A 25,366-nucleotide genomic window follows, 5' to 3' on the forward strand; every position below is an offset into this window, starting at 1 on the left:
CGTATGGACTGACGAATGGACATAATACATTGGAGGTGTTAACCCATAAAATGTAATTTCCATCCCCATCAAAGATTGATCTATAAGTTGGAAAGAATATGTGTCTAAAGCAGCATAAAAGCTTTTAATTTTATTTTTAAATAATCCTTTTTAGAGATACAGATCTTTTTTTGCAGTTAGAATGAAAATTCGCCCATGTCTAACTCAACACTTCCAAAGCATGTTCTATGGAAGGCTATATATGTGATGTTAATAGATGTTATATTTTAGGAAAAGGTTCTATGATCAAATGAGTTTGGGTAATGCTAGGTTAACGAAGACAAACAGATTTATCTACTGCAGGACTTCTTAGAGCCTTTACTATTCCAGTGTACATGGTGAAGGGGACTAATAAACGGCACTTCTCAACAGTATTTGGATCCTTTTTATTTTTAGTCTCTCATTATTGTTCATTTTTCCAGCTTTATTGAAATATAATTGCTATATAATTCCATATAAGTTTAAGATGTATAACATGATGTTCTGATACACATACAAATTGCAAAACAATGACCACAATTAGGTTAGTTAACACCACCATCACCTAAGTACCTTTGTGTGTGCTTGTATGATAATAATATTTAAGATATTCTTTTCTTAGCAACTTTGAAGTATATAATACAGTATTCTTTACTACAGTCACCATGCTGTACATTAGATCTCTAGGGCTGACTTATCTTGTAATTGGAAATTTATACAGTTTGATCAACATTTCCTCATTTATCCTACCCCCAACCCCTGCAACCACCATGTTACTCTGTTTCTATGAATTCTTCTTTTTTAGATCCCACATATAAATGAGATCATACAGATTATATTCTCCATTTGATATTTCACTTTTCATAATGCCCTGAAGGTCCATCCATGTTGCTGCTAATGGCAGGATTTTCTTCTTTTTTTTATATAGCTAAAAATATTCCATTACACACACACACACACACACATTTTCTTTATCCATTCATCTGTCAATGTTTTCATGTCCTGGCTATTGTGAATAATACTGCAATTAACATGGACTGTGGATATCTCTAAGATAGTATGCATTTTAAAAGCATTTCAAGGACTGCTGTTTCTCAAAAAACATTTTTAAGATCACTGGCCTAACTCATCTACCTGATAGGTACAAAACATATTTTCTCAAACTATTTGAGAAAGGAAATTTGGGAAATTTTGTGACATGTAGTTGATAAATATTTATTTTTGTGGCACACTGCTAAGAAGTAAGAATTGCAAACTTGGAAAGAAGCATGTCTCCTCTATCAGCAACCTCAGGCCTTTCCTACTGCTTATTTAGGATATCAAGGCCCATGTTCCATCAACAATTCCTCTCACAGATTCGCTCAGCAAGGCTGAATCAGGAAGAGGAAAAAAGGAAGAGGGGGGATAGAGGGAAAGAGGAAGGAAGGAAGGAAGGAAGGAAGGAAGGAAGGAAGGAAGGAAGGAAGGAAGGAGGAAGGAGGAAGGAAGGAAGGAAGGAAGGAAGGAAGACAGGAAGGAAAGGTCTAAGATTAAGGGCAGTAATGTGTACAAGCAATAATGTCTGTGCTGCCTTAGTATCCAGAAAGAATGATAAATAAGTCCAGAACAAGAAATAGAGGTATATTTATTGATGGATAAAGGTTTCAGCTCAGGGATGAAATTGTTAAGGACACGAATATATAAAAATTAATACAAGGGTCTACAAAGACCCTTTATAAGACATTAATGTCATCAATAGAACAGATTTTGCTGTTGATTGAAACACAGAGCCAATAAAAATGAAGTAATAAAGACAATAGCTATCTATAACCAATAAAATCATGCTTTTGTAGAGTGAGGGGAGACTAAATGTCTATCTTGTATCTAAATCACATTATAGTATAAGAATGCTATTGTAGAAATGGTCTTCACTATACAAACTTTTTATACATAGTAAATATTTAATGTAGACAACTTTCAAGCTGCAAATAAATAGCAGGCACGGAAAAACAACAACAACAACCATTCAAATAGTCCTGCTCTGTACCCAACCCTCTACCTTGTTCCAAAAGGCTTGCCATCATTCCTTCCCTGTGGGCTACTGTCATTACTAAAATGGGGACCTGTTTGATGCAGGATTCTGCCATAATACGTTCTTTTTCTTCCTTTCAGTACTGTGCACAAGTGTGGAAAGTGGGGGAAAGAATTAGTGTTTTGAAGCCAGGTATAGTTGCATTTGAAACCTCATTTCAAAATTTATTTGTTCTGTGTCCTTGGGCAAGGTATTAGGTTGAACCACATGAAATAATCCATATTCACCCAGTTTTGATAAATAAAAATGGCAATTTCATGTGGTTCAACCTAAGCTTCTGGGCCTTGGTTTTTCTCATTTATAAATGGGACTAATTGTGCCTTTACTTGTGAGAATTACATATGTGTAAAGCATTTGGCACAGTCCTGGAAAAGAGTGAGAACTTAGTAAATGGGAGCTGTTACCACCGATTGCTTAGAGCATGCCCCACACATTTTCTCTTCCTCCTTCCGTTCCCAGTTCAGTTATTTTCTTTCATGCATCTTAAATCTCTTTAATAACCACCCTTTTCTTCCACTTCTTTCTCAACCATCTCAGAAATCTCTCTATGCTGTCCTTCTCTCTTTTTGCCTCTTCCCCACAAACTTCTGTTCACAGAAGCCACAAAAGAACCACATCGTACTGAGTATAAGAATAATGAGGAAGACATAAACCTGTCAGTGATAAAACAAACCTTTAGAAATACTATTAAACGCTACGCAGAACCTTTGCCATTAACTTTTATGGTCCTTGAAAAGTTCTCAAAGCAGCTTTCAGGGTGTACACAAAAGTCTCCCCAACACTCTTTTCAGTTTCTAATTAAAAACTGCTTTTCTTCAAGCATTGACATTCAAGACACATTTTAAAGATTATATTCAGTTTTGTAGCAATTTTTTTTAATTAACAATCTTGCATTTGTGTTGTTAATTTTAAATGTATATACCATTTTAGCAGTACATGGGGCTTTAGTGGGCTAGTCTTGGAACCTAACACTGTTTACACTCCAATAGGAAAATGACAGACTTTAGATGAGCTCTGGAAAGGCAAATCATTTCTAAATTTGGAGAAGGGCAGGTTGTTAGAAACCTGTAGAACAAAGGAAGAAGGTGCAGATGACGAATCACAGAAGCGGCAATGTTTCATTTTATGAATTACAAATTCTAAACTAAAGCAAGTGGGTGTTGAATATCTCTTTACAGAAAGTAACTGGAGCACTTCAGAAAGTTTCTCAAATGTTGTTTGCAAGATCTCCATAAAGAAAAGCAGTTTCTCTCTACCCTTAGCTGACAAGGCTCTTCATTTTATTACCTTTTCAAAAGCCTAAATACTCAGACCTACGCATTTTATTACCTTTTCAAAAGCCTAAATACTCAGGCCAAAATACATGTGTGCATATAAGATTAAAACACTACCAAGACATTATTTTGTAAAATATTTTAAAACAAAAATAACCCATTAAAAGGTTACCCTCTTATATATACTGTCTACTTGATGGAGATTTGGGAAAGTGCATGTTATATAAGATTATTTTCAGTAAAAATCCATTGGTTTCACAAATCAATATGGAATATTGTACAGTACACAGTAATCTATAATCTATATTATTGCTGGGCATAGTAGCATTACTGAATGCAATATTCTACTCATATAAAATAATCAAAATACTATTGATGGCTAAATAATCCATGTTTTCAGACTTAGCACCTAATTTCAGCCAGTGACTCTCCTTTAAGATTATTTATATAATTATAACATTATTGGTTTGTGTGTTTGCTATTTTGTTAGATTTACAGAACATTGTCACTTTCTATAATCTTTAATTCAGTGGAAACAACTATCTTAAAATTTTTATATTACAAAATAATACATTTTAAATATAATAAGATATAAACAACAAAACTGGAACTAGATGAACAAACTCTACCCTGTTAAAATTGTGCCTTGCTACAAAAAAGTAAGTTTAGAAAGTGGCTTCCGCAGACAAAAAAAAAAAAAGTATAAAAACATCTGATGTTAAAATTCTGAAAAAACTTTACAACTGTTTAAGATGCAAAAAGTTCATTTTGATGCACAATTATAAGACAAGCCACAATATTTTGTCAGCATTTGAACCATGAAACGGCTTAGATTAGTGCTATCCTACTGTAATATAATGCAAACCACAAATGGGAGATACATCTGTAATTTAAATTTTTTAGTAGCCACATTAAAAATAAAAAGAAACAGATGACATTAATTAAAATAATCTGTTGAAACCAATACATACAAAACGTAACCATGTCAATGTTTAATTAATATAAAACAATTAATGAAATTTTTAAAGTAGTTTTTTACACAAAGTCTTCGAAACTTAGTGTGTATTTAACAATTACAGCATATCCCCAACAGACTAGCCACAGTTTAAGAGTTTAATAGTCACACATTAGCATATAATAGCACAAATCTAGGTTTTTGTTAATACAGAGCTTCAGGTTTCCAAATGAATCCAGATGCTAATCTCTCCTGTTTATCAAGAAGTATCTTTTGAGCATCTATTATTTTCTAACATTATGCTAAATTTTATAGTACTTCCAACAGTAGAACACAATAACATAGATAATCAATTCTGATTCAACATCCAATTTTCTATAAGTGAGGATCCTTAAAGTCATCACATCTCACTTTACCCAGAATAAGACTCACCAAAACAAACACTGAGATAGAAAAAACTGATAATGATAGTAAAGACTTATATTTATTAGGCACTTAGCATGTGTCGGACAATGTTTATATGTGAGAACTTACATTTAATTCTCACAATAACCAATAAGGTGAGTACTATGATACTTAGAATCACAGACTCCTAATATAGATATGTCACCAATGTGAACAGTAATTCTCATTCCTCATGCAATGCAATATTAGGAGCCAATATTTACATAAGGTTTGCTATGGGTCAGGTACTATGTTAGTCTATTAGCTGTCATTTCACTAAATTTCACAAAAACCTTACAAAGTAGAGATTATTAGTTCCATTTTTCAAATTAGGAAATAGATGTAGAGAGCTTAATTATCTTAGACAAAAATTGCAGACAATAAGGGGCATTAAATCTTTGCTCATATCACATAATATACTGTAATGAATAGCGTATTTTATAATTAACATGTTTAATAAGAGAAGGTGCCTTCATGGGGGATTCCTTTATACACTTAGGACGATGAGGCTCGTTTGCTATAAATAATTGAAAATTATTCTGAGCCCAATCCAAATTGTATATTTCTGATAATAAGTGAGGACAAGTTTAGAGAAAAAGCTGAGGCATTCTGGAACACAGCTTAGCGGAGAAAATATTTCTTTGGTTTTTAAATGCCAGGATTGCTGAACTGGCACTCATATTAGAAATCCACATATACAGTCATTTATAGTCCACAATTGCATTCATAAGCACTGCCATTTTGGGGCACTTTTTCTTTTGCAAAGCATTTGGACATACTCTGGCTCATTTGATCCTTTAATCGCTTTGTAAAGGGGGCAGGGAAGATATATAGTCACTTTATTACTTAAAGAAAAAGACATCGACTCGCCCAGGATCCCATAATAGCTTCTTAGTGAAGGAGATGAGCCCAAAGTCTGATCTTGTGTATCCGAGTCTAGCGTTCTTCTATGTCAGCGTTTGCAAGAATCTGGTACATGTAGCCCTAGTGGTTGTTATATGACTTTAGCTGCATTCAGGACTGCTCTTTACTTTATAGTCACTATTTATTTTTATGGATACTAGAAAAATATATAAACAGTAAAAAAAAAAAGAAACATTATTTCAGGGCTTTATTGGTTAGGGTGAGGCTACAGTATATTTTTAAATTATAAAAGTGAGGTTAACCACACGAAGATATTAACTAAGCAAGAGTCCAGGTGGTAAGTACATACGGTAAAAAGTTATAACCAAAATTTTGGAAACTCTACCTTACATAATGCAGTATATTTCCTAATAGAAATCGTCTCTCGTACTTTCTATTACTTAATGCAAATTCTGAAGGACAAGTTGTACATTTAATTTTTTGTTTGACTACAAAAACACATGTAATAGCAATGGCAAATAAATGGTGTTTTAACACCTTTCACATTCCATGGACTTTACATAACAATTTTTTATATTATTTTCTTTTCTTCCCTGGGCTGTGAACTCCTTGAGGACTATGACTTTATCTTACTCATCTTTGTGGTCCTCAGTGTGCAGAGGTATTTATTTCAATTAAGTTAGTTCATTAGAAAAAAAACAGAGACCTGCTTCAGTTATATCCGGAAGAGTATATTTTTGGAAGAACGTACAGACAGAACTAGAAAGAAAGATAGAGGAAGCTCTAGAGATCAACATCTCACCTCTCATGTCCCTCGATAGACATGCACCCTGAGGGTTCCTTGAGATGTCTTTATTTCTCTCAGTCTGATACTCTCCTTCCTCCAACTGGCTTCCTTTTTAATTCAGATTTTATACTTCCTTATAATTGTGGCTCATAACGAGCTCTTCATGGTCTCTCTGGCTTTGATTGTATCTCATCTGTGATCTGCAACTCCCTCTCTCTTGACCTTCTTAGTGAAAATTTCCAAAATAGGAAATCTGATCGGTTCACCACAGCTTTCTATGACAGGTGATTCATTCATTTGTTTCACAACACACACACACACACACACACACACACACAACTATTGCATCTAATAAGCATCTCAACAATATAGAACAATTGATTCATGTCACACCAACCTCCCACCATTATCCTCCCAGTTTTGGGGCCCTAAACCTTGATTCATTCTTTGCTTTACTTTCTCCCCATATATCCTTCCTATCAGCTAGTTTTATAGAGCATACATTTAAGGATATCCTAAACCTTTTCAGTTTTCTCTCTCTCAATCACTAAAACCCTAATTCAAGGCACCATTGTCTCTTGTCTACATTAACTCATAGTCATTTAACTGTTCTCCTTGTCCCACTGAAAGTTATGTTTTACACAGAGCAGCTAAAATAATTCTCAAAATATATAAATCAAATCTCATCATTCAAATAGTTTTAAGCAAATAACTTCAATGGTATCTGGAATAAACTCAAGTGTCTTACATGACTCATGAGGCCCTATCTGATATTGGCTCTTGCTTGCCTCACTGCACCCCAGTCTTCTTCTTACCCTATATTCTGGCTGCACTGTTCTTCTATCTACTCATTTACTGCACCAGGTCCCCTCCCGCCTTTGCACCTGCCTTCTATTTGCACAAATCTCTTTCTAGATCTTTGTATGGTTCACCTTTTTTGTCATTCAGGTCTCAGCTCATATGTCCCCTCCTAAGAGGGACTTCCTTGCCTACCTCTTCCCAGTTAGTCTACATCACATTGTTATTTAATTAGTCATTGCATCTGTTGTTTTCTGACATGATCCTGGTCTATTGCTTGTTTGCTTGTTTCTTTCCTCTGTTCCTTTCCTTCGTTACCACATTAAGATCCAAGAGAAGAAGGACCCAATATATCTTGTTCTCCACTGGATCTCCAGCACCAAGAACAGTTTCTTGCACGGATTAGGTATTCAAAAAATGTGCTAAATGAATGAATGAGTCTTTCTTTGACACAGCAACCATTCATAGATTGTTGAGCAACTAATGGTTTGGTTCAGTTAGCTGAGATGGGCGGGGACTGTCGGATGAAAACATGTAAATAAGGGCTGGATCTATAGCGGTGGGCAAGTACCTTATACTCATCTGATTACATGCTTGGCACACATTTACTGGTCAAATGAGTAAATGGATTAGTTCAAAAGTTCAAAAAGTCTCTGAGGACTCCTGGTAAGGAATAGTGAGACTGAAAAAAGAGCTGAGTGTGCTTTGCTTTTTTTTCATACTGTCTATATTTCTCTTACAGAAAACATTGTAAAAAGTGTTAGAGACACACTGTTTATTTGGCTAGAGGCATTTAGTTGAAAATTGAAGTGATTTTTAAAAATATAAAAACACAGTCATCTGGACACTAGTGATGAGCCTGAGCTAGAAAGTAATTCACATTACATTTTCATTTAGTCTTGCACAACATAAGGCATTTACATTCCTTTTCTTCTATGGCACTGTTTGTTTCAATATGAGATATTTATGTTTTATTTTTTTAAACTGCATAAAGGAAACATTAAACTTTATCATTTTTTAGAGAACATTCACTCTGCAGAGGGACCAGATTCCATCTCTAAAGACCACAGTAATCAGAGTAGTAATTTCAGGTTTGGAAATGGTGAAGTTCATGTCAGTCTAAGATGATGGCCAAAAAAAAAAAAAAAAAAAAAAATCATATTTAATGGTGCATTATCTGTAGCATTTACTCTTAATAATCATTTGTGGAGACTTGTGAAAAGATAGGAGAAAGCCATCCCTTTTCATTTTGGCAAGGAAAACACTAAATATAAAGATAAATAAGGATAAATTCTTAGAAATTCACCCAAAGACAAACTCTTTCATTTTATTTTGTATCTGTGAGGGAACAGGGTTTCGCAAACAAGTTCTGTTTGCAACTGGGCAGACTGTTTTCAATGTCAACATTTAACGAGGGCTTGTTAAGATGAGAACTAAATTACAATAAATTAATTTCATATCCAAATTCTTAAATATTTTATTAATCTTTATAAATATTTAATTTGTTAATTTAGGCAATTTGTTATGTCACCTTTTCATTAGTGAAGATTAATAGGTGCTCATTCTAATTATCTGCTCTGTGACTTTGATGATCCTATTGGGTAAGGATTTCACGGACACTAATGTAAACTACATAATTGAGGACTTGCTGTGGGTCCTGGATTAGCCATGTAAACTCTGTGTCTCGATTTCATCAATGTTGAGTATCCTTTAAAAAAAACTATGCTCTGTGAAAAGAGAAACTACTCTCTTCTCATTTTTAAATTTCTGTCATTGCCAGGCATTGCCTGGCACCATAATGAATATTTGTTGCATCAATTAGTAAATCCAATAGGAGGAGTCCATTGAATAATGCTGACTTAATAATGCAACTGGGGTGGGAGAAAATGATAAGGTGCATATGCCAGGGATCAGATACCAAGAAAGATGAGCATACTGTTTTTCAAATTTGTTGCCAGGAATATAAATGTCTAATCATTATATAATAACATGTTTATCCTCACTAATAATAATTGAATAAGTGCATTTATATTATTCTATATTGGGAAGAATGTGGGGAACTAAGCACATTCATATCCTCTTGATGGGCCTATAAATTGCTTCTTACAGAGGAATTTGGTAAAAATCTATAAAAATTTAAGGCTATGTACCTTTTGCTCCAGGAACTTATCTTACAAATAAACTTATAAAACTATCATAATTATAGCATTGTTTGTAATAGTGAAAACTGAAACAACCTAAATGTCCATCAATAAGTGATTGGCTTAAGAAATTATGATTTATCTATGAGGTTAAAAAAATGTGATAGATCCATTAAGACTGGCATAGAAAAATACTTACAATTTTGTAAAAATTAAGAATTAATTTGCAAAATAGTATTTACACCAGAATCTGTATATTTAAATAATGAGTACATGCAAAGAAAAAGTCCGAAATGATATACATCAAAACTTTTGATAGTGATTATCTCTGTGAAATTACAATAAGGGGGATTCTGATATTTTACTTCATTCATTTCTGTATAATGGGATTTTAATCTTTTTTTCCCCTTTTTTTAAAAAGTATATAAATTTTTTTTATTATGGTGACATTGATTAACAAAATCCAAAAAGTTTCAAGTGTACAATTCAACAGTAAGTCATATATATATATTGCATTGTGTGTTAGAACAAAAAACTGTTCACTTTTCTAATAAAAAGGTATTTCAAAGTGTGATTAAAAATGACAGAAAATGTAACTGCTTTAGATGATGAAATATATGGTGGTAGAAGAAATGATGGAAAATGTAACCCTTGGCGGGTATGCTAAAATAAAACATGAATGTAGAGATTTTAAGCGTAATTCTCAGCGAGTTTCTAAAGAGTCCCAGAGCTAACCAGAGTACGCCTCAGAAGTCCCAACCTGGCAATTAGGAAAAGTGTTTCTCTACACCTTACACTTATTTCCGATATCTCAGTGCTAGACTTACGGAGCATCCTCACTAAAGATCCTTCATTGTAATCAAAGATGTTCAAGTCCTCTGATTAGTATCTGGAACCTCTCAACTCCTCAGCTCCTGCTTCCCTCTGCAATGCAATCCACCCCTTTGCCTGGAAAATGAGAATCTGCCATAGCTCTAAACTCTTAAGAATAACTTTTATTCTTAGGAAACTCTGTCATTTATGTGATTCCTTAACACTCAGCCTCCAAGTGACAGCTGCTACTTTGGCACAGGATTTTTCAAAATAAAAAGTAAAGAGTTCTACAAACTATATCGGCAACAGCTCATTTATTTCAAATTCTAGCTAGCTGCAAAAAGGAGAAAAGGGTTATCATTACAGCTCCAGCCTGGAATTGTTTTTCCTCACAGTTTATTCTTGGACTTGGGAAATCAACTGGAAAATCAATGCCAGTAATTCTAAGTCCCAAAGAACATAATGTCCCTGAGAACCATTCCCTAAATCCTTCTTGCCTGCTCAGCTTGCCTGTCTGTAGGGAGGAGGCTATAAATCTAGGAGTGATGAAAGGAGTCTGCAATTGTGGGAGTTTGTCAACCCAAACACATCACGGCTGCTCTTTGCAGTGCTATGCTGGAGAGCATTGTCTTTATGCTTAGCCAACCCCAGATATTCAAAGTCCAACCTTGCCACTTGTCAGATGAGTGACCTTGGGAAAGTCATTAAACCTCAGTGAGCCTTAGTTTTCTCACTTGTCAAGTTCAGAGGAGCTGTCTCTTAGAGGTGTCTCATAGAGATGTTTTGATATAATATGTGTCATACGCTTTGCACAATTCCTCTTATATGGTAAAATTATCAGTAAACAGTGGCTTTTATTTTGATGATAATGATGTTGATCATCATCATCACCTTCATTATCATCTTCATTATCATCATCCTTAGAAGACAGTTTAGGGTAGTGGTAAGCAACATCCATGAAAATTAGAAGATTTGGGTAGGTTTTCAGGTTCAGCACTTACTAGCTGTGTGCCCTTGAATAAAGTTTAAGTCTCTGCATGCTGATCTGTAAAAAGGGGAATAAAAATACTCTGGCTTTGCCTCTGTTATAAAGTTTTTGTGACAATCAAGGGGATAGTGACCATACCGATAATTGTCAATCATTACACACACACACAAACATACACACAAAATAAGAGTTACCATATTCATCCTACTTTCCAATTTCTACCCTCATTTCCACTTGGCCTGTCGGGAAAAGTGACTAACACTTTCGTCTTTTGGGGAGACACACTGCAAAGCACACTGTGGGCGAGGGTAGTGAAATTGCTTCAGTTTTCCCATTACTATCAAATTTAAGTTACCAATAGCTTTTTTGTTGTTTTTCTGTTTTCCATTCTAAGAGTAATATATTCCCCAACAGAAAATTTGGGAATAACAGAAAACATCCATTTGCTTATTGGAGTATTTTTCTTTTTCTATTTTATCATGTTAAGTATAATAAACAAGGCAAGTGTTTGCTTAAACCAAAGTGCAATTCCAAACATATTAAAAAAAATCCATCGGTGTTAAAACATAAAATATCAGACAATTGCAAATTGAAGTTCTACCTATTTCTGCTTAGGCCAGCAGTTCTCCAATTTTCGTGTGTCTAAGAATCTTTTGGAAACTTTAGTAAGGACAGTAATGCTAACTGGGTGGCTGGCTCTTGGGCAGGGTCTTGGAATGCCCATTTTTAACAAGCTTTCTACATGACACAAATGCAGGTAGGGGCACACTGAGAGTGAGTCTAAAGTCCTGATGCATGGGCAGGCCTCTGCTTCCTGCAGCTGGATCCTGGAACTCTCTTGCCTTACAGTGTCACTTCTGGAATTCCCAGGCTCTGAGGCTTTTACTTTTCAGTTTGGATTGGGAGCATCTGACTGAATGCTTGCCTCCTTTTTGTATGACCTTTTTGTGGCTTCTAGAGAATTACATTCATCTCATGGCTGACAAAATACCATTGTCTCTGGGGTGGGTTGGGGTGGAGTAGAGGAAACACAGGTCCCTACCATTCATTTGACACCAGCTTGACCTCCTACAGAATATTGTGGGACTTCTGGCTACCTGCTTGATAGCTCCAGGGGACACAAAGAATGTTCCAACATTTCTCTGTTTCCTGAAGAGAAGGAAACAGGGATGGAGCTTAATGGGACCATGGAGCAGGCACCTAAACAGTTTCATATAGATATGAATAGGATGTTTACTTCTGACATTCCTGAGCTGTTACTGCAGCTGAATCCCTTTGTCCTTTTAGGCAACTCAATCTTTCTCTTCTCTCTCTTTGTTTCCTTCTCTCTCTCCCTCTCTCCCTTCTATTCTAGGAAAGAAAATAGATGTAAGGAAGAACACATTTTTATAACTGAAAAAAGCAATGTTTACATCCTCCTAGGGTGTGAGTTTCTCTCAGATAATGAGGTTCTGCCCACCACACTCCCTGATGCCTGCTCTGTAAAATTACACACAGTGTGACTGAGAACTACATAAAAGGCTCACTCGTCGTACACTGATTTAATCTCTGCTGCTTGTCACCTCCCTATGGAAGCTCAACAGAAACAGCAGCCTTGATTACATAACCTATAATCATTTTCAATAAGTGCCCCAATCCTGGTCTTTAAAAGCCTGTTCAGATTTTACCAAAATAGAACAAATATCAGAGCAAACCCTATGAAGTTGAAACAAAAAGATTTGTATAAAGTAATCCCATTGAATTTTTACATTTCCTTCTATTGTTTCTCTCAAGTAGCAGTGGCTGAGGTACTACCGGGGTTTCTGGCCAAGGTCAAGTACAACTGTTTCCCTGAAAAGAAAATCTACATATTCCATTTTCATAGAATTAGAGGTCTAATTCTCTTAGAGAAAACTGAGATTCAGAGGGAACTCTGCTGGTCATTGCTCGTTTTTCTCAGTTCCATGCCCTGCTTCTCTCTTACTCTGCATTGCATCTCGCGGGCCTGATTGCCTTGACAACTGGCTTCCAGTTAGGTTTGCCCAATGGGAGGCTCTAGTGGGAGACTGAAAGGCAGGAGCAAGTGAGAAGCCAGGGTATTTCTCCCCCTCTTTCTGTTGCTGCTTTGGGCAACATCCTCGGCAGTGGCTATATATCTTCCTTGTTTTCTGCTCCTACTGGACGCTTCTTTTATTGTTCCAGCTTCTGCCACACAGACCTCATTTTGTGCTCTAACAAGACTACCCCCTCCCTTTATGCCTCTTACCCAGGGGGTGAATAAACTTATTTTTTTAAAGGGCCTGATAGTAAATACTGTAGGTACTTTTATAGCACTTAAATGTAATCATTTAAAGATTCGTAGCTCGTGAGCTATATAAAAGCAGGCAGTGGGCTGGCTGAATTTGGATCCAGGTTCTTACTTGCCAACCCTTGCTCTAGCCTTAGGGGTGGTGGTGGCTTCCCATACTTGCTAATTTCTGGATTGCCTTTTGGTCACCTTTCTAATCATCCAAGCTCTGTCTATCTAGTTCTCTCTCTATGTTAACTTAAAATTTGAACTACCTGGTATGAGCTCTCGTTTTCTGATGACCTTGACTGATGATAAAGGCAACGAAAGACATGGTTTTACCCACAAACTCAGACACCGGGCCTCCGCACTTGCTCTTTCCTCCCCCTGGAATGTACCACTCGGATGTCTTTGAGGCACCCGCACACTCTCTCCCCGTCTCTCTTATTTCTTGCGGGTCTGTACTGCAATGTCACTTCATTAGGGAGATTTTCCCCAACCAGCTAAACTAAAACAGATGGCTTCTCCCGCTATTCCCTTTATCTTCTTAATGTCCTCTCAGCATTTCCCGTGTCATTCCCTTTGCTTAGAACATTCTTTCTCTTTCTTTTGACTGGCTTAAATGCCATCTCCTCAGGAAGGCCCTTCTGAAGCATTTTTTATAACTAGGTGTCCTTTAACCCTCACCACTCCCACAACACTTATTTTACATTTATGAATAATGTTCACCCTCTTCTTAGAAATTACTACTACTGTGTGTGTGTGTGTGTGTGTGTGTGTGTGTGTGTGTGTGTGTGTATTCTTTGCCTAATTCTTTGCTGTCTTCCTTCCCTATATGATAATAAATGTTACAAGGGAAGGGGCCGTGTCCACTTTACCAACCAATATATACCAAGTGCTAATATAGTTCAGGGCCTTATACACTGTGGGTGCTCAATAAATATTTATTGAGAGAATGAATAAACGATACAATATGGAGTCATTCACAGATCTAAGAAAGATGATTAAAGAGTCTCCCCACTGTATTGAGGCCATCAGTTGATCATCCATATTTCTCTGGTACTCACCATTTTTGCATACAGTGATAGCTTTCTCATGTAAGCATCCAAGATCTCTGCCCAAAGGCTTTCTTAGGATGCAAGCACATGCTTGGTCTGAATGTTAACACTTACAGAAGCAGCTCTTGACCAACGGCGGACAGGAGTTGGTAGATAATTACCCCAGCTTCATTAGCTGCCTAGTAAAATTACTCTGAAGCAAGTTATCCACAGTTCCTAGAAGTCTCAGTTGCCCCAGTTGTCCACGGTAGTACTTTACCCATGAACCCACTCTTTATTGGCATTCTTCCCTTCCCTGTCTCACTTCCTCATGGCTTACTGGTGCTTCCAGGGATCACCTACCAAGAAAATTACAAATGTTTGTCTCAGGGTATGCTTCTGGTAGAACACAAACGAAGACATCTTTCTAATTCTCCAACGCCAATCTTCTTTGGGGGAAGTATTGAAACAAAAGTGTTAGAAATTAGAAGTTGCATTGGTTAGTTGGGGAACAATGGAGTGGGGTTGAAATAGATTAATTTACTATTCATTAAACTTTTCTTTTAACCCATTCCATGCCAGCAGCCATTTTGACACACTTTCTGTGATCTCTGTAGACATTCCCTACAGACGATAGTTCTTCTCTTGGCTGCAGGAACCTCCAAATAGGGCTGTCCTTGTCCTTGTTCTATAGCTGTACTCTGGTGCCAGTTCCTTGCACTAGATTCTATTCATAATATCAACAATGAAGATAATACAATTCAATCAACAGTTGACATATGCCAGACTCTGTGCTACACAATTAACTTATATGACCTAATTGAATGGTCACAACCATTCTTTGAGGAAAGCACTGTCATTCTCTTCTTATAATAAGGAAAATTAAAACAAGGGAGGTTATAATTTGCTCATCTGCTAGGTGGCAGAGCTTGGCTTTGAAGCAAGAGGTTTGGCTAGATGTCCACCATTAGCCTTTGGGCTACCACCTTTAAGTCTCCCTAGTTCTCTGCCCCAGAGAATCACCAGGTCTCATCACACATAAAATTTATTTTAAGGCATGACATTAAAATGAGATACTGTACTTATAAAGTTATTGAAAATTTGGCCAAAAAAGTGAAATCCTTTGATAATGAGAAACAATAAACGAATGCCTAAATGTAATTGCATATGGAGCATTTCCTGAACACAAGACATAAAAAATTTCAGCCCTTAACATTTTTATTTTCCACAAATTGGCCATTACAGTAAAATAAAGAAAAAAAATGGTTATCATCATTGTTCTAGGATGTTGATCTTAGGGAAAAAATGCTTTCCCCCCGACAGAGCCAGCTGTTTAGATAATGGCCCAAACTCCACAGCTTTCCTGGCGTCAACCTCCACCTGTGCCCACGTTCCAAACAGGAGGGGGGAATCAGAGCAAGTGACTGGAATCATAAAGAACAGAAGTTCATGCAGCAGCATCCAGTAGAGCAGGCCCAGCTCGTCTTTCCCTCAATACAAAGACCTCCCTTCAAATTTTGTTTCAAGGATAACAGGAATCAGACTCAGAGTTTTATTCTCCCATCCCATTCATGCCAGAAAACCCCAGGGGGATCATGCTAGTGCCACTGAGCATTCTCTGTCCTGTCACTTTGGGAGGTTTTCATTCTTCCATTAATTTAATGAGGAAAAATATACAAGTGTGATAAGTATACAAGAGTGATAAATATACAAGGGCCCTGAGTAAGCATTAAAGATAGGAGTTAAAGGTAAGTTAATATAAATGTGAGACAGTAAAGTATGTACACACTTTTACCTTTTAATGTTGCATATTAGAGAGAGAGAGAGGGTTGGGGAAGCTCCCATTTCTGAGTAAAATATTACATAATAAAGGGGTGATTTCGTTGTCTTAAGAGTAATTTTGCTATTTAACTAGAATAAGTATCTTTTTTTAACTAATTTTAATTACTTTTTTTTTATTATTCTGAAAGTAAAAATAAGATACTAAAATAGAACTTACTGAATGCCAGGCCTCTGTTTAAGTATTTTGAGAAAACGAGTCATTTCATATAACACTGCTATGAAATAGGTAACATTGTCTCTGTTTTATAGATAAGAAACAGAAGTGGTGAGTAATTTTCTCAACATCACACAGCTAGTAAATAGCACAGTGGAGATTTAAACACAGACAGTATGTCTCTAGAGTTCAAAGTATACTATGTTGCCTGACTAACAGTTTTTAAGAGTATAAAAAATCTTAAAAGCTCATTTAGACAAGCTGGGAAAAGTGAACAAGTGTAAAAAGAATATTTGATTCACTCATACTCTCACCACTTGGAAATAAATTAATATTTAGATGCAATGATCATGACATAATCTCTATAAATATGAGTTAGTTTTGTTATTTGGGTCTATATAGTTAATCATCAAATTTAGAGAATGTATTTCGGATGGACTGACTTAAAATATAGACTATATCTTACATAAAATCCATTTTGGAGGCCTCATGGAATATTTTCAAAATCTGAGCAATCGTCTATTTTCAGAAAATCTGAAACTGAGTTTAAAAAACATGCTAGTATCATTGTTAATTGGAAAAGACCTACCATACATGCTAATACCATGAATAGAGAAAAAAAATTGTGGCTTCGCATGTGAGACCACAAGGGGAGATATTCTAAACTGAAGCTGTTGATTTCTAACCAAACTGGTTTCATATGAACAACATTATATAATGTGATTTAGAGCGAGAGAAAATCGTGATCTCTCTCTCTCTCTATCACCTAGCACCTACCTATCGTCTGTCTATCTATCTATCTATCTATCTATCTATCTATCTATCTATCTATCTATCTATCATCTATCTATATCATCATCATCATCATCATCATCGTCATCATCATCATCATCTCCTCTCTCTCTCTCTCTCATCTATCATCTATCTATCAGCTATCTATCCTTCTACCCTTCACTCACCCACCCATTTATCAATCTATTTTTTTAATGATGGTAATTCAAACAATGGTAGGGTCTTCAGTTGAATTTCCCAGAAGCAGACCCTGAGATCGAAATTGGAGTGCAACTTGTTTTTGGAAGATTCATCTCTGGGAATATCAATAGACCAGTGGAAAAATTGATGTGGGAAAGGAAAATAAAGTAATAAAAGGTGTGTTAATGACCAGGTTTCCACTGAGAGAAAATTTATTCTTCTGGGTACTTCTGGGAAATAGTATGAAACATGACCTAGAATTGTACCCTATGAGGGGTGGAGAAGTTGGAATATTTATCCTCCAACTCACATTTGTCATTGGACAAGGACTGCTCCAAGAGACATTAAGTTCCCAGTATTTTTGGCCTGCCATGCATAATGACCAAGCAAGTTCCAGTGGCTAGAGAAAGTCCTGTGACAGTCACAGGCGTTTGCAGTAAACAGTGTAGGCATAAATGATGAGGGACTAGGAGGTATGGGCAGCAACAGTAGTATCTGCCTCAGCTGGTAAACAACAAAATTAGAATAATTATATACATATGATCTTATATTTTGCTTTATTAACTAATGCTATGCTGGGAGCATTTTATATATCTTTAAATGTTATTTGATAAAATGACTTTTAATGGCTGCCTAGCATTGTATTTTATAGATAAAACACAATTTATTTAACGGATTCCCTATTTTTGGACATGTAAATTGTTTCTAATTTTTCAAGATTTAAAATAATTCAACAATAAGTACCTTTGTACACACTTCTCTATATCTTGAGTTATTTCTTTAGGATAAATCAATGAAAGGCAATCCTACTAATCATCTAAAGCAGTGATTACTAATCCCATAGCTACAAGAATGCTTGAAATTGACAGCAAACTTAGTATTTTTTATCCTGATGAAGTCTCAAGACATGGAAATGACATAATAATACATTTTTCATTATCTATCTTCTGTGATTCTCTATAGTCAGTTCTCAAATGATGTAAGAATTTTACACCCTAGAAACTTTTATCATTGTCTAGCCAAGGTGGTGAGTTTATCATCCTGTCATTAAACGAGTTGATTACTTTCAAGAAGCAAGACGTGAACACTTTGTTTATAAGAAGGTCATTAACAAACTTGGTCTCTTTCTTCACAGACATCATCTCATGCAGGCTTAAGGTAAGATAGTTAAAGTCCTTAGAATTTTGCATTTTTCTTGTCTGGGGGAAAACACACTGATTCCCTTTCAATAGCCTGGCATGCTTTTTTTTTCCTACTGAAAAGTCTAACTACCATTAATTATATTCACTGGCCTTTTCTCAGTTTTCTCTCCTTTATTTCTTTGAAGTACTGAGTGGCACCACTCATGCTGAGTGGTGACAGGCTTGAAGTTCTCTTACCTTCTGTAAAGCCTACACTTTCCTGGTTATCCTGTCTCTTCTTCATTTGGCTCTTCTTGGCCATCCTCAGTCACTTCTCTCCTTCTCTATTTCTTGTAAGTGTGGGCCTCAACTCAGCACCACAACTCAGCACCGTGCTCCCTCCGGTTCTTTCCTCTCTCTTGGCAACTGCTCTTCCTCCACGACTTAGTTTTCATTGCATGAAGACAACTCTTAGAACTCCATTCAGTTTCACCTCTCTCTTCTTAGATGGGATTTAACATAAAACTCCAGATAGAAAACACCTCAAACTCTGCATGATGAAATCCAAACTTATACTCTCCATTTCAAAAATGGCTTTCCTATTATTCTTTTTATAATCTTTAACTCCTTCTCTCTAGTCGATCACTCAAAATCTCAAGGTCTTCTAAAATCTTGCCAAAAACTACCTTTCCAACATTATCAGTTTTCTCCATTATAATGTTTTATTCTATTTACCATGCTGCAAATAGAGTAAACATGACTTTCTTCTGTTCTATTTAAATTAGTAGAATATATGAAATCCATAAGTTTGGACTTGAGTTTCTATGCGATGTTAACAAATTTCTCTCCACTCAGACTTTTCAATCAGAATAATTAGTAAACTCCTTCAGAGTTGGTGTAATGACTACATAATGTAATATATGGGAAAGTGTTTGGCACATAACAGGCTTGCAATAAGTATTTACATATCTGTTCATTCATTCATTCATCACTCTCGCCCTTGAAAACTGACCTTTGCCATGAAAAATTTGTTCCCATAGTCCCTAAACTCTCTCTTCTAACCTCCTCTATCTTTCATGCATCATGCATTAATACAAACTGTTAGTTTGCATCCTTCGAGTAGGCTTTCTCTAAATATATTAGATTCCTTAAAATAAGAAACTCTATTTCACACTTCTGTGTATAAAGGAAGTGCTAAAAATATTTAAACCCAGACTTCCCTCCCAATTATCAATTTTTTTTTACCAAATTAGCACACTATAGTAGATAAGAAAACAACTAAATATTACTTGTTCATTTTAACCACAAACCAAAAGAAAGGTCAGGTGACAAATGTTTCAGTCCCATAGTAAGATGATATATTGCTGAAGGTAAATTCCTTCTGCTATGAGTCAAAAATGCATACATGTGGTATGTATTTTTGTAAAGGAATTACACACTTGGACATATTTATCAGAAGTATCACATGAATATTTTGTAAAATCTAGCATTTTCTGAATTGAAATTATCTCACATCTGATCATCTGATAAGAAAGTTAAGTAGCTCCCTTTCATCTGTCACTTACAGACTATAGTAGTCCCCCCTTATCTGCAGTTCTGCCTTCCACGTTTCAGTTACCCGAGGTCAACTGAGGTCTGAAAATATTAAATGGAAAATTCCATAAATAAATAATTCATACATTTTAAATTGCTTGCTGTTCTGAGCAACATAATGAAATCTTATGCCATTGCTATCTGTCCTGCCAGGGATGTGAATCATCTCTTTGTCCACGGTCTCCAAGCTGTAGATGCGCCCTGCCCCTTTGTCACTTAGTAGCCGACTGGGTTATTAGATTGACTGTCATGGTATTGCAGAGCTTGTGTTCAAATAATTCTTATTTTATTTAATAATGTCTCATTCGCCTCGCTTTATCTCATCATGTAGGCATTTTATCACCTCACAACACTACAAGAAGAAGTGTTGTGAGGGTCAGCACAGTACCATTCATATAACTTTTATTCCAGTATATTGTTATAATTGTCCCATTTTATTACTAACTCTTGTTGTTAATCTTTTACTGTACCTTATAGGCTCTGGTATATCCTAGTATATATGAATAGTGTATGTACTATCCACTTGGGGTCTTGGAATGTATCCCTTGGAGATAAGGGGGTGACTAGAGTACTTGTTTTTGTTTAAACAACTTGGCATTAGAGTCTATCGTCTTCCTTGTGTTTGCAATAAACTGAATAGTTAGAAGCTCCTGACTGCTTTTATTTTATGTCTAATATTATGATCAAATCATTGGCATTGGCTTGTGAAGTTTTGGAAGGAAATAACTTTTTAATGATTTACGTTACTAGCATCTTACTAACCCAACTTCTTTGAAACAAATGACTTCAAAATAATCTGTATCAATTCTAGATGTGGTTGCTTATTATTGAAACTTTACCCAAGAAGATAATGGCAAAACATTTTAAAGTATCCAAGTGTATAATTGCAATTGTAACTCTAGTAAAACTGAGCTTCTTTGGAATGGTATGTTCCTCCCCTAGATGGTCATTAAAGGGGCAGAAGTACAAGACATTCTGTGGGGTGAGTAGGTTCCTGGCTAGTAGATAGTAAATGCTGTTCAGATGTGGTAAGCAAAGTGGCAGAAGCTTTTTTGCTTTCTTTTGGAACAGTGGTATTTAAATTGCTTCCAGGAGACATGGTTCTGAGGAGACTATAAGGACTGTAGAGCTGGGAGGTGGGGAGGACAGCCAATATGTGTGGCAGCGTGAGGGCTGAGGAAGGCCAGTTGGATGCTTCAAGCCCCTTTCTTCCCCTGCTTCAACTTTATCAGTGACTCATAACTGTTTTCTATACAGAGCTTCTGAGCAAGGTAGTGTTTGAAAGAAAAGTTCTGCTACTGAAAAAACAATGGTTGATCATCTTTGTTTCACTCCTCAAGTAAAATTCTTTTAAATGAGTGGGCCACTATACTTGTAGATGGCAAGAAACATTTTTATACAATTTCTTAAATTGCCTTTAATTGGTCCACTAATATGTCTTAGGAAGAAAATGAAGAAGTCCAGTGCTGGAAACATGCTTGATTGAAGGGTCTTTTAAAATTGTACACTTAGCCAAGGACGGCATGAAATTAAATATCACCCTGCTCTCCATCTCACACCAACACAGGCACTGGTTTCCTGTCTTGACAGGTCTCTTGATAACTCTCTTCCAGTTTGAGAGACAGAGAGGCCTGTGCAATGTTTAGTGAACTGTTACTGTTAAGGGATTAACCTTCAAGTCATCTGCTCCTGCCACATCTGTTAGTGGGAAATTATTGTAGAAGGCAATGCAGAACTCACAATCTCATAACTAATGTTACTAAGCATCCCACCCCTGCTGCTCAGCCATTGTCATTTCTTTTCTTCTATCCTAGATCCCAGCTATTAGCAATTCTTATCTCCTATCCTAGATTCTACACATTGTTCAGTGAGCACACATTGGTTGGACTATTCTCAAGCCAAAAAGTTCATCCAGAACTTCTAAACGTGTCAAGCACCCTTATACCCATTTCCAGCAGCATAGGAAGCTCTTATCAAATTACCAAGATTCTATGCTTAATATTTGCTTAATATATTTTAATTTGCTTAATTAATTAATCTGAGCTTTGGATTCTCTTATTAGTTAGGGGAGTATCTATTTGAGCAGAAGTGTTTGCAACTTTTATCAGTTCTACTCTTAAAAAACTAGTGCAAACTGTTTAGTATCAATACCACTTCCTCGTGATTCATCATCTATGAACTGAGGCACTCTTGATTTGGACTAGGAAAAGTTCTCTAGATCAGTATATTAAGGATGTGTTCCATGATACATAAATCCTCTGAGATGCTCAGTGAGACAAGGTTTCTCTGGCCAAACATGTTTATGAAACATTATTCTTCTCTTGGTGATTCAAAATGTGCATTAGAAAGGCAAAATCTTACTTAAACTTATTTGATCATATAATTTAAAAATTTCCCTCCCTCCCTCCCTTTCTCTTTTTCTTCCTTCCTTTTTAGAAACATTAAATATTCAGGGCTCCAAGGGAATAATTTTGGAAAACAGTGCACTTGCCTGTTTAAGGCAAGTTTTAGAGGTTAATTTCTACTTTTCTCTGTAATTCCAGAGCCAGCACTGTGCCTGAAACAAGGTGATTACTTAATACATGTTTGTTACACTGAAGTAAACAAAAGAGTATACTAAAAAGATGCCAAACATAGTGCTGAAAGTTGTTTTCAAAAATCACATCAATTATATATTTGGTGCCAAGAATTTGGGAAATTTACAGAAATAAATTATTTCAAAATTGAGTTTAATTAATCCACTTTGGATATGGATTATAATCACAAAATGTCCAATTTGAGACAAGCCCTGGTAGTTATTTTACAGACAGACCAAAGAGAAAGATAACATATTATCTTTCAGACTAATTTATAAAGAGATTGAAAGAATTATCTCAAGCAACCTAAGTATAGCAACAGACATATGAGCTCAACCCAGGTGGGCCTGGCCCTGACTCTGCTAATTACTGGCCAAAGATATGTGAGCAAACCCATCTGTTCCTCAGTTTCTTCATTTGTAAATGGCAATGGTAATAGTACTTCTCTCAAAGGGCCACTGTGATGACTAAATGAGACTAAACAAGTAAACAGCAAGTACAGCGTCTGGCACATAGAAACAATCTTAGATACTAATATTATTAAATACCTTATCAGCTAAGATTGTACAGTCAACATGAAATTAGAGGTGACACTAATTCTAGAATTTGGGAGATCTTAAGATTGGAAATATGTATGGAGAATAAGGAATTGTATAACACGTCTCCATAGTGATAACCATCAATACTGGGCCATTTGTAGCATTTTTCTGGTGTTAAGGTACAACTCACAAATCCTCCCAGGTCGGGTGGTAGGTGGGTATTTTACTTGTTTGGGTATTTTGTGGGCTGAGGCAGAATTCTTTCTGTTTACCCAGAAGTCCCTGGGAGACTGCATTAATTTTTAGAGACCATAGAAGGAAGATAGTGCCCTCTCTTATCACCATTCCTTACCTGAATGGGTAGGCAAACGCTATGTCGATGCTGAGGTTACTGTCCGTCTTGTTGACACAGTCCACACTCAGTCTCAGGCCTCCAGAATAGCCACCGCATGTTGCAAATGCAAAGATTGCAAAAAGCTGTGAAGAACAAAAAAACAAAAGTGAAAGCAGCTATTAGAATGATGTTGATCGAATGAGATATATCAATAGAAGCTTAGGGTCTGAACTGAGAGCGTTTATGGTTCTTTTGAAGTGTGGCATTATATTTGCCTTAGGCCAAGGTGATGGTGGAGAATGGGAAGGTGGTTTCTGAAAAAACAGTCTGGCAAGCTGGAAAAATTGGAGTTGAACAGAAATTAAAAACAAGGACAAAATATCTGCGTTTGAGTGTGTAAAAAGCTGTCATGCCTCAGAAAGTAGAGATGTAATCTCACATCAAAGGATCTGAAAATCTACATGCACCATGGGATTAATGATGGAAGTCTCCAGGTGAGAAGAATTTGGAATGTCTCCTTGCTTTCTATTTATCTGTATGTTTTCTGCAATAAACATGTTTGTCTTTTGAAATAAATAGATTATTAAAAAGTAACGATCAGAGAATTTTAGAGCTAAAGAGTTGAGGACAAGTAGGTGAGTGTCTAAAAAGTGCTACTTCAGAGCACATGATCTTAGTATATGTCAGCCTCAAACCACCTTCGGTGGTTATGTTTTTGTGTTAGTCGCTCTTTCAAAGTCAATTATTAAACGGTTCAACTGGTTACCAATTAATGTCATGGTTTATCCTGGTGTACAGCATGGATCTGTGGGAATTAGCTCCTAAAAATTAGAAGCAAAAACTCAAAGAAGGCTGAAAAGAAGATACATTTGGGAGAGTGGAGATGGCCTAAAATGGCAAGTCAGGAAATGCCAAACTTGTCCACTTAGCGTGGCTAAATTCAAAAGAATTTCCTGCTCATTTCCAAAGAAAGTCAATCGAGTACACTTAACACTACCCTAAGCTGTAATACTCCCATTTATTTTATTTTAATTTTGGAATTTAGCTTCCGGAAGAAGCCTGGGGTCCCTATTAGGAATACTAACTCATTTTTGCATAGGAGGAGGAGTTATTGTGTAAGAATTAAGGGCATGGGCTCTGGAACGTGACCTTGGAAAGGCTGCTTAATTTCTTCCCATGCCTTGGTTTCCTCATCAGTAAAACAGCATTGATAAGTCCTTTGGGTCATTTTGCTATTCATAATATGAAGCAGACAGTTGCTGTGGACAATAAGGCTGCTGGAGCTAGCAACATCACCAAGTCTGTTCAGAAATTTCAGAAGATGAAATGAATATTATTATCCACAACACCTGCCACCTCATTTAATCAGTGGTGGAAAAAGAGCCTCATACTGTTTGTCCCAATTGGCTATTTAACTTTAATTGGAAAAACTGGTTAACAATAAAACCTTCACAGGGAAAGCACTATTTTGTGGACCATTTTTTGTGTGTGTGTGTGTGTGTGTATGGCAGTTTTAAGTTATTAGTTTTTAAATCAGTATTTTAAAAATTAAAATAAACTTGATCAAAAAATATAGTAGATACAGTAAGAGCAAAATCTATTTATATGCATTAATGTGTGTAAAGCATTTGGAACAGATCTTGGCACAGAATAAGCACCGAATAAATGTTAACAAATGTTATTACTGTAAATAGATGTGGATGAGCTCCTTAGTAAGATGTTCTGGGTCATAAAATAGGAAATTTCGACTTACTTCTTCCTAGCTAAGTCTATATGACC

At 36.1% G+C, this 25,366-nt stretch overlaps 1 protein-coding gene across 1 annotated transcript in view; it reads right to left on the minus strand.

Annotated features, from left to right (window-relative positions):
* Window positions 1-25,366, minus strand: part of SYNPR (synaptoporin) — a 142,840-nt gene that overhangs the window by 84,108 nt on the left and 33,366 nt on the right. Inside the window, exon 2 of the mRNA XM_039880530.1 lies at window positions 23,606-23,730. Coding sequence (XP_039736464.1) covers window positions 23,606-23,730 — 125 coding nt within the window. The remainder of the gene's footprint in view (window positions 1-23,605; window positions 23,731-25,366) is intronic.

The sequence above is a fragment of the Pteropus medius genome, unplaced genomic scaffold (assembly GCF_902729225.1).
Source record: "Pteropus medius unplaced genomic scaffold, Ma_sr-lr_union100, whole genome shotgun sequence".
In the NCBI taxonomy this organism is placed as follows: Eukaryota; Metazoa; Chordata; class Mammalia; order Chiroptera; family Pteropodidae; genus Pteropus; species Pteropus medius.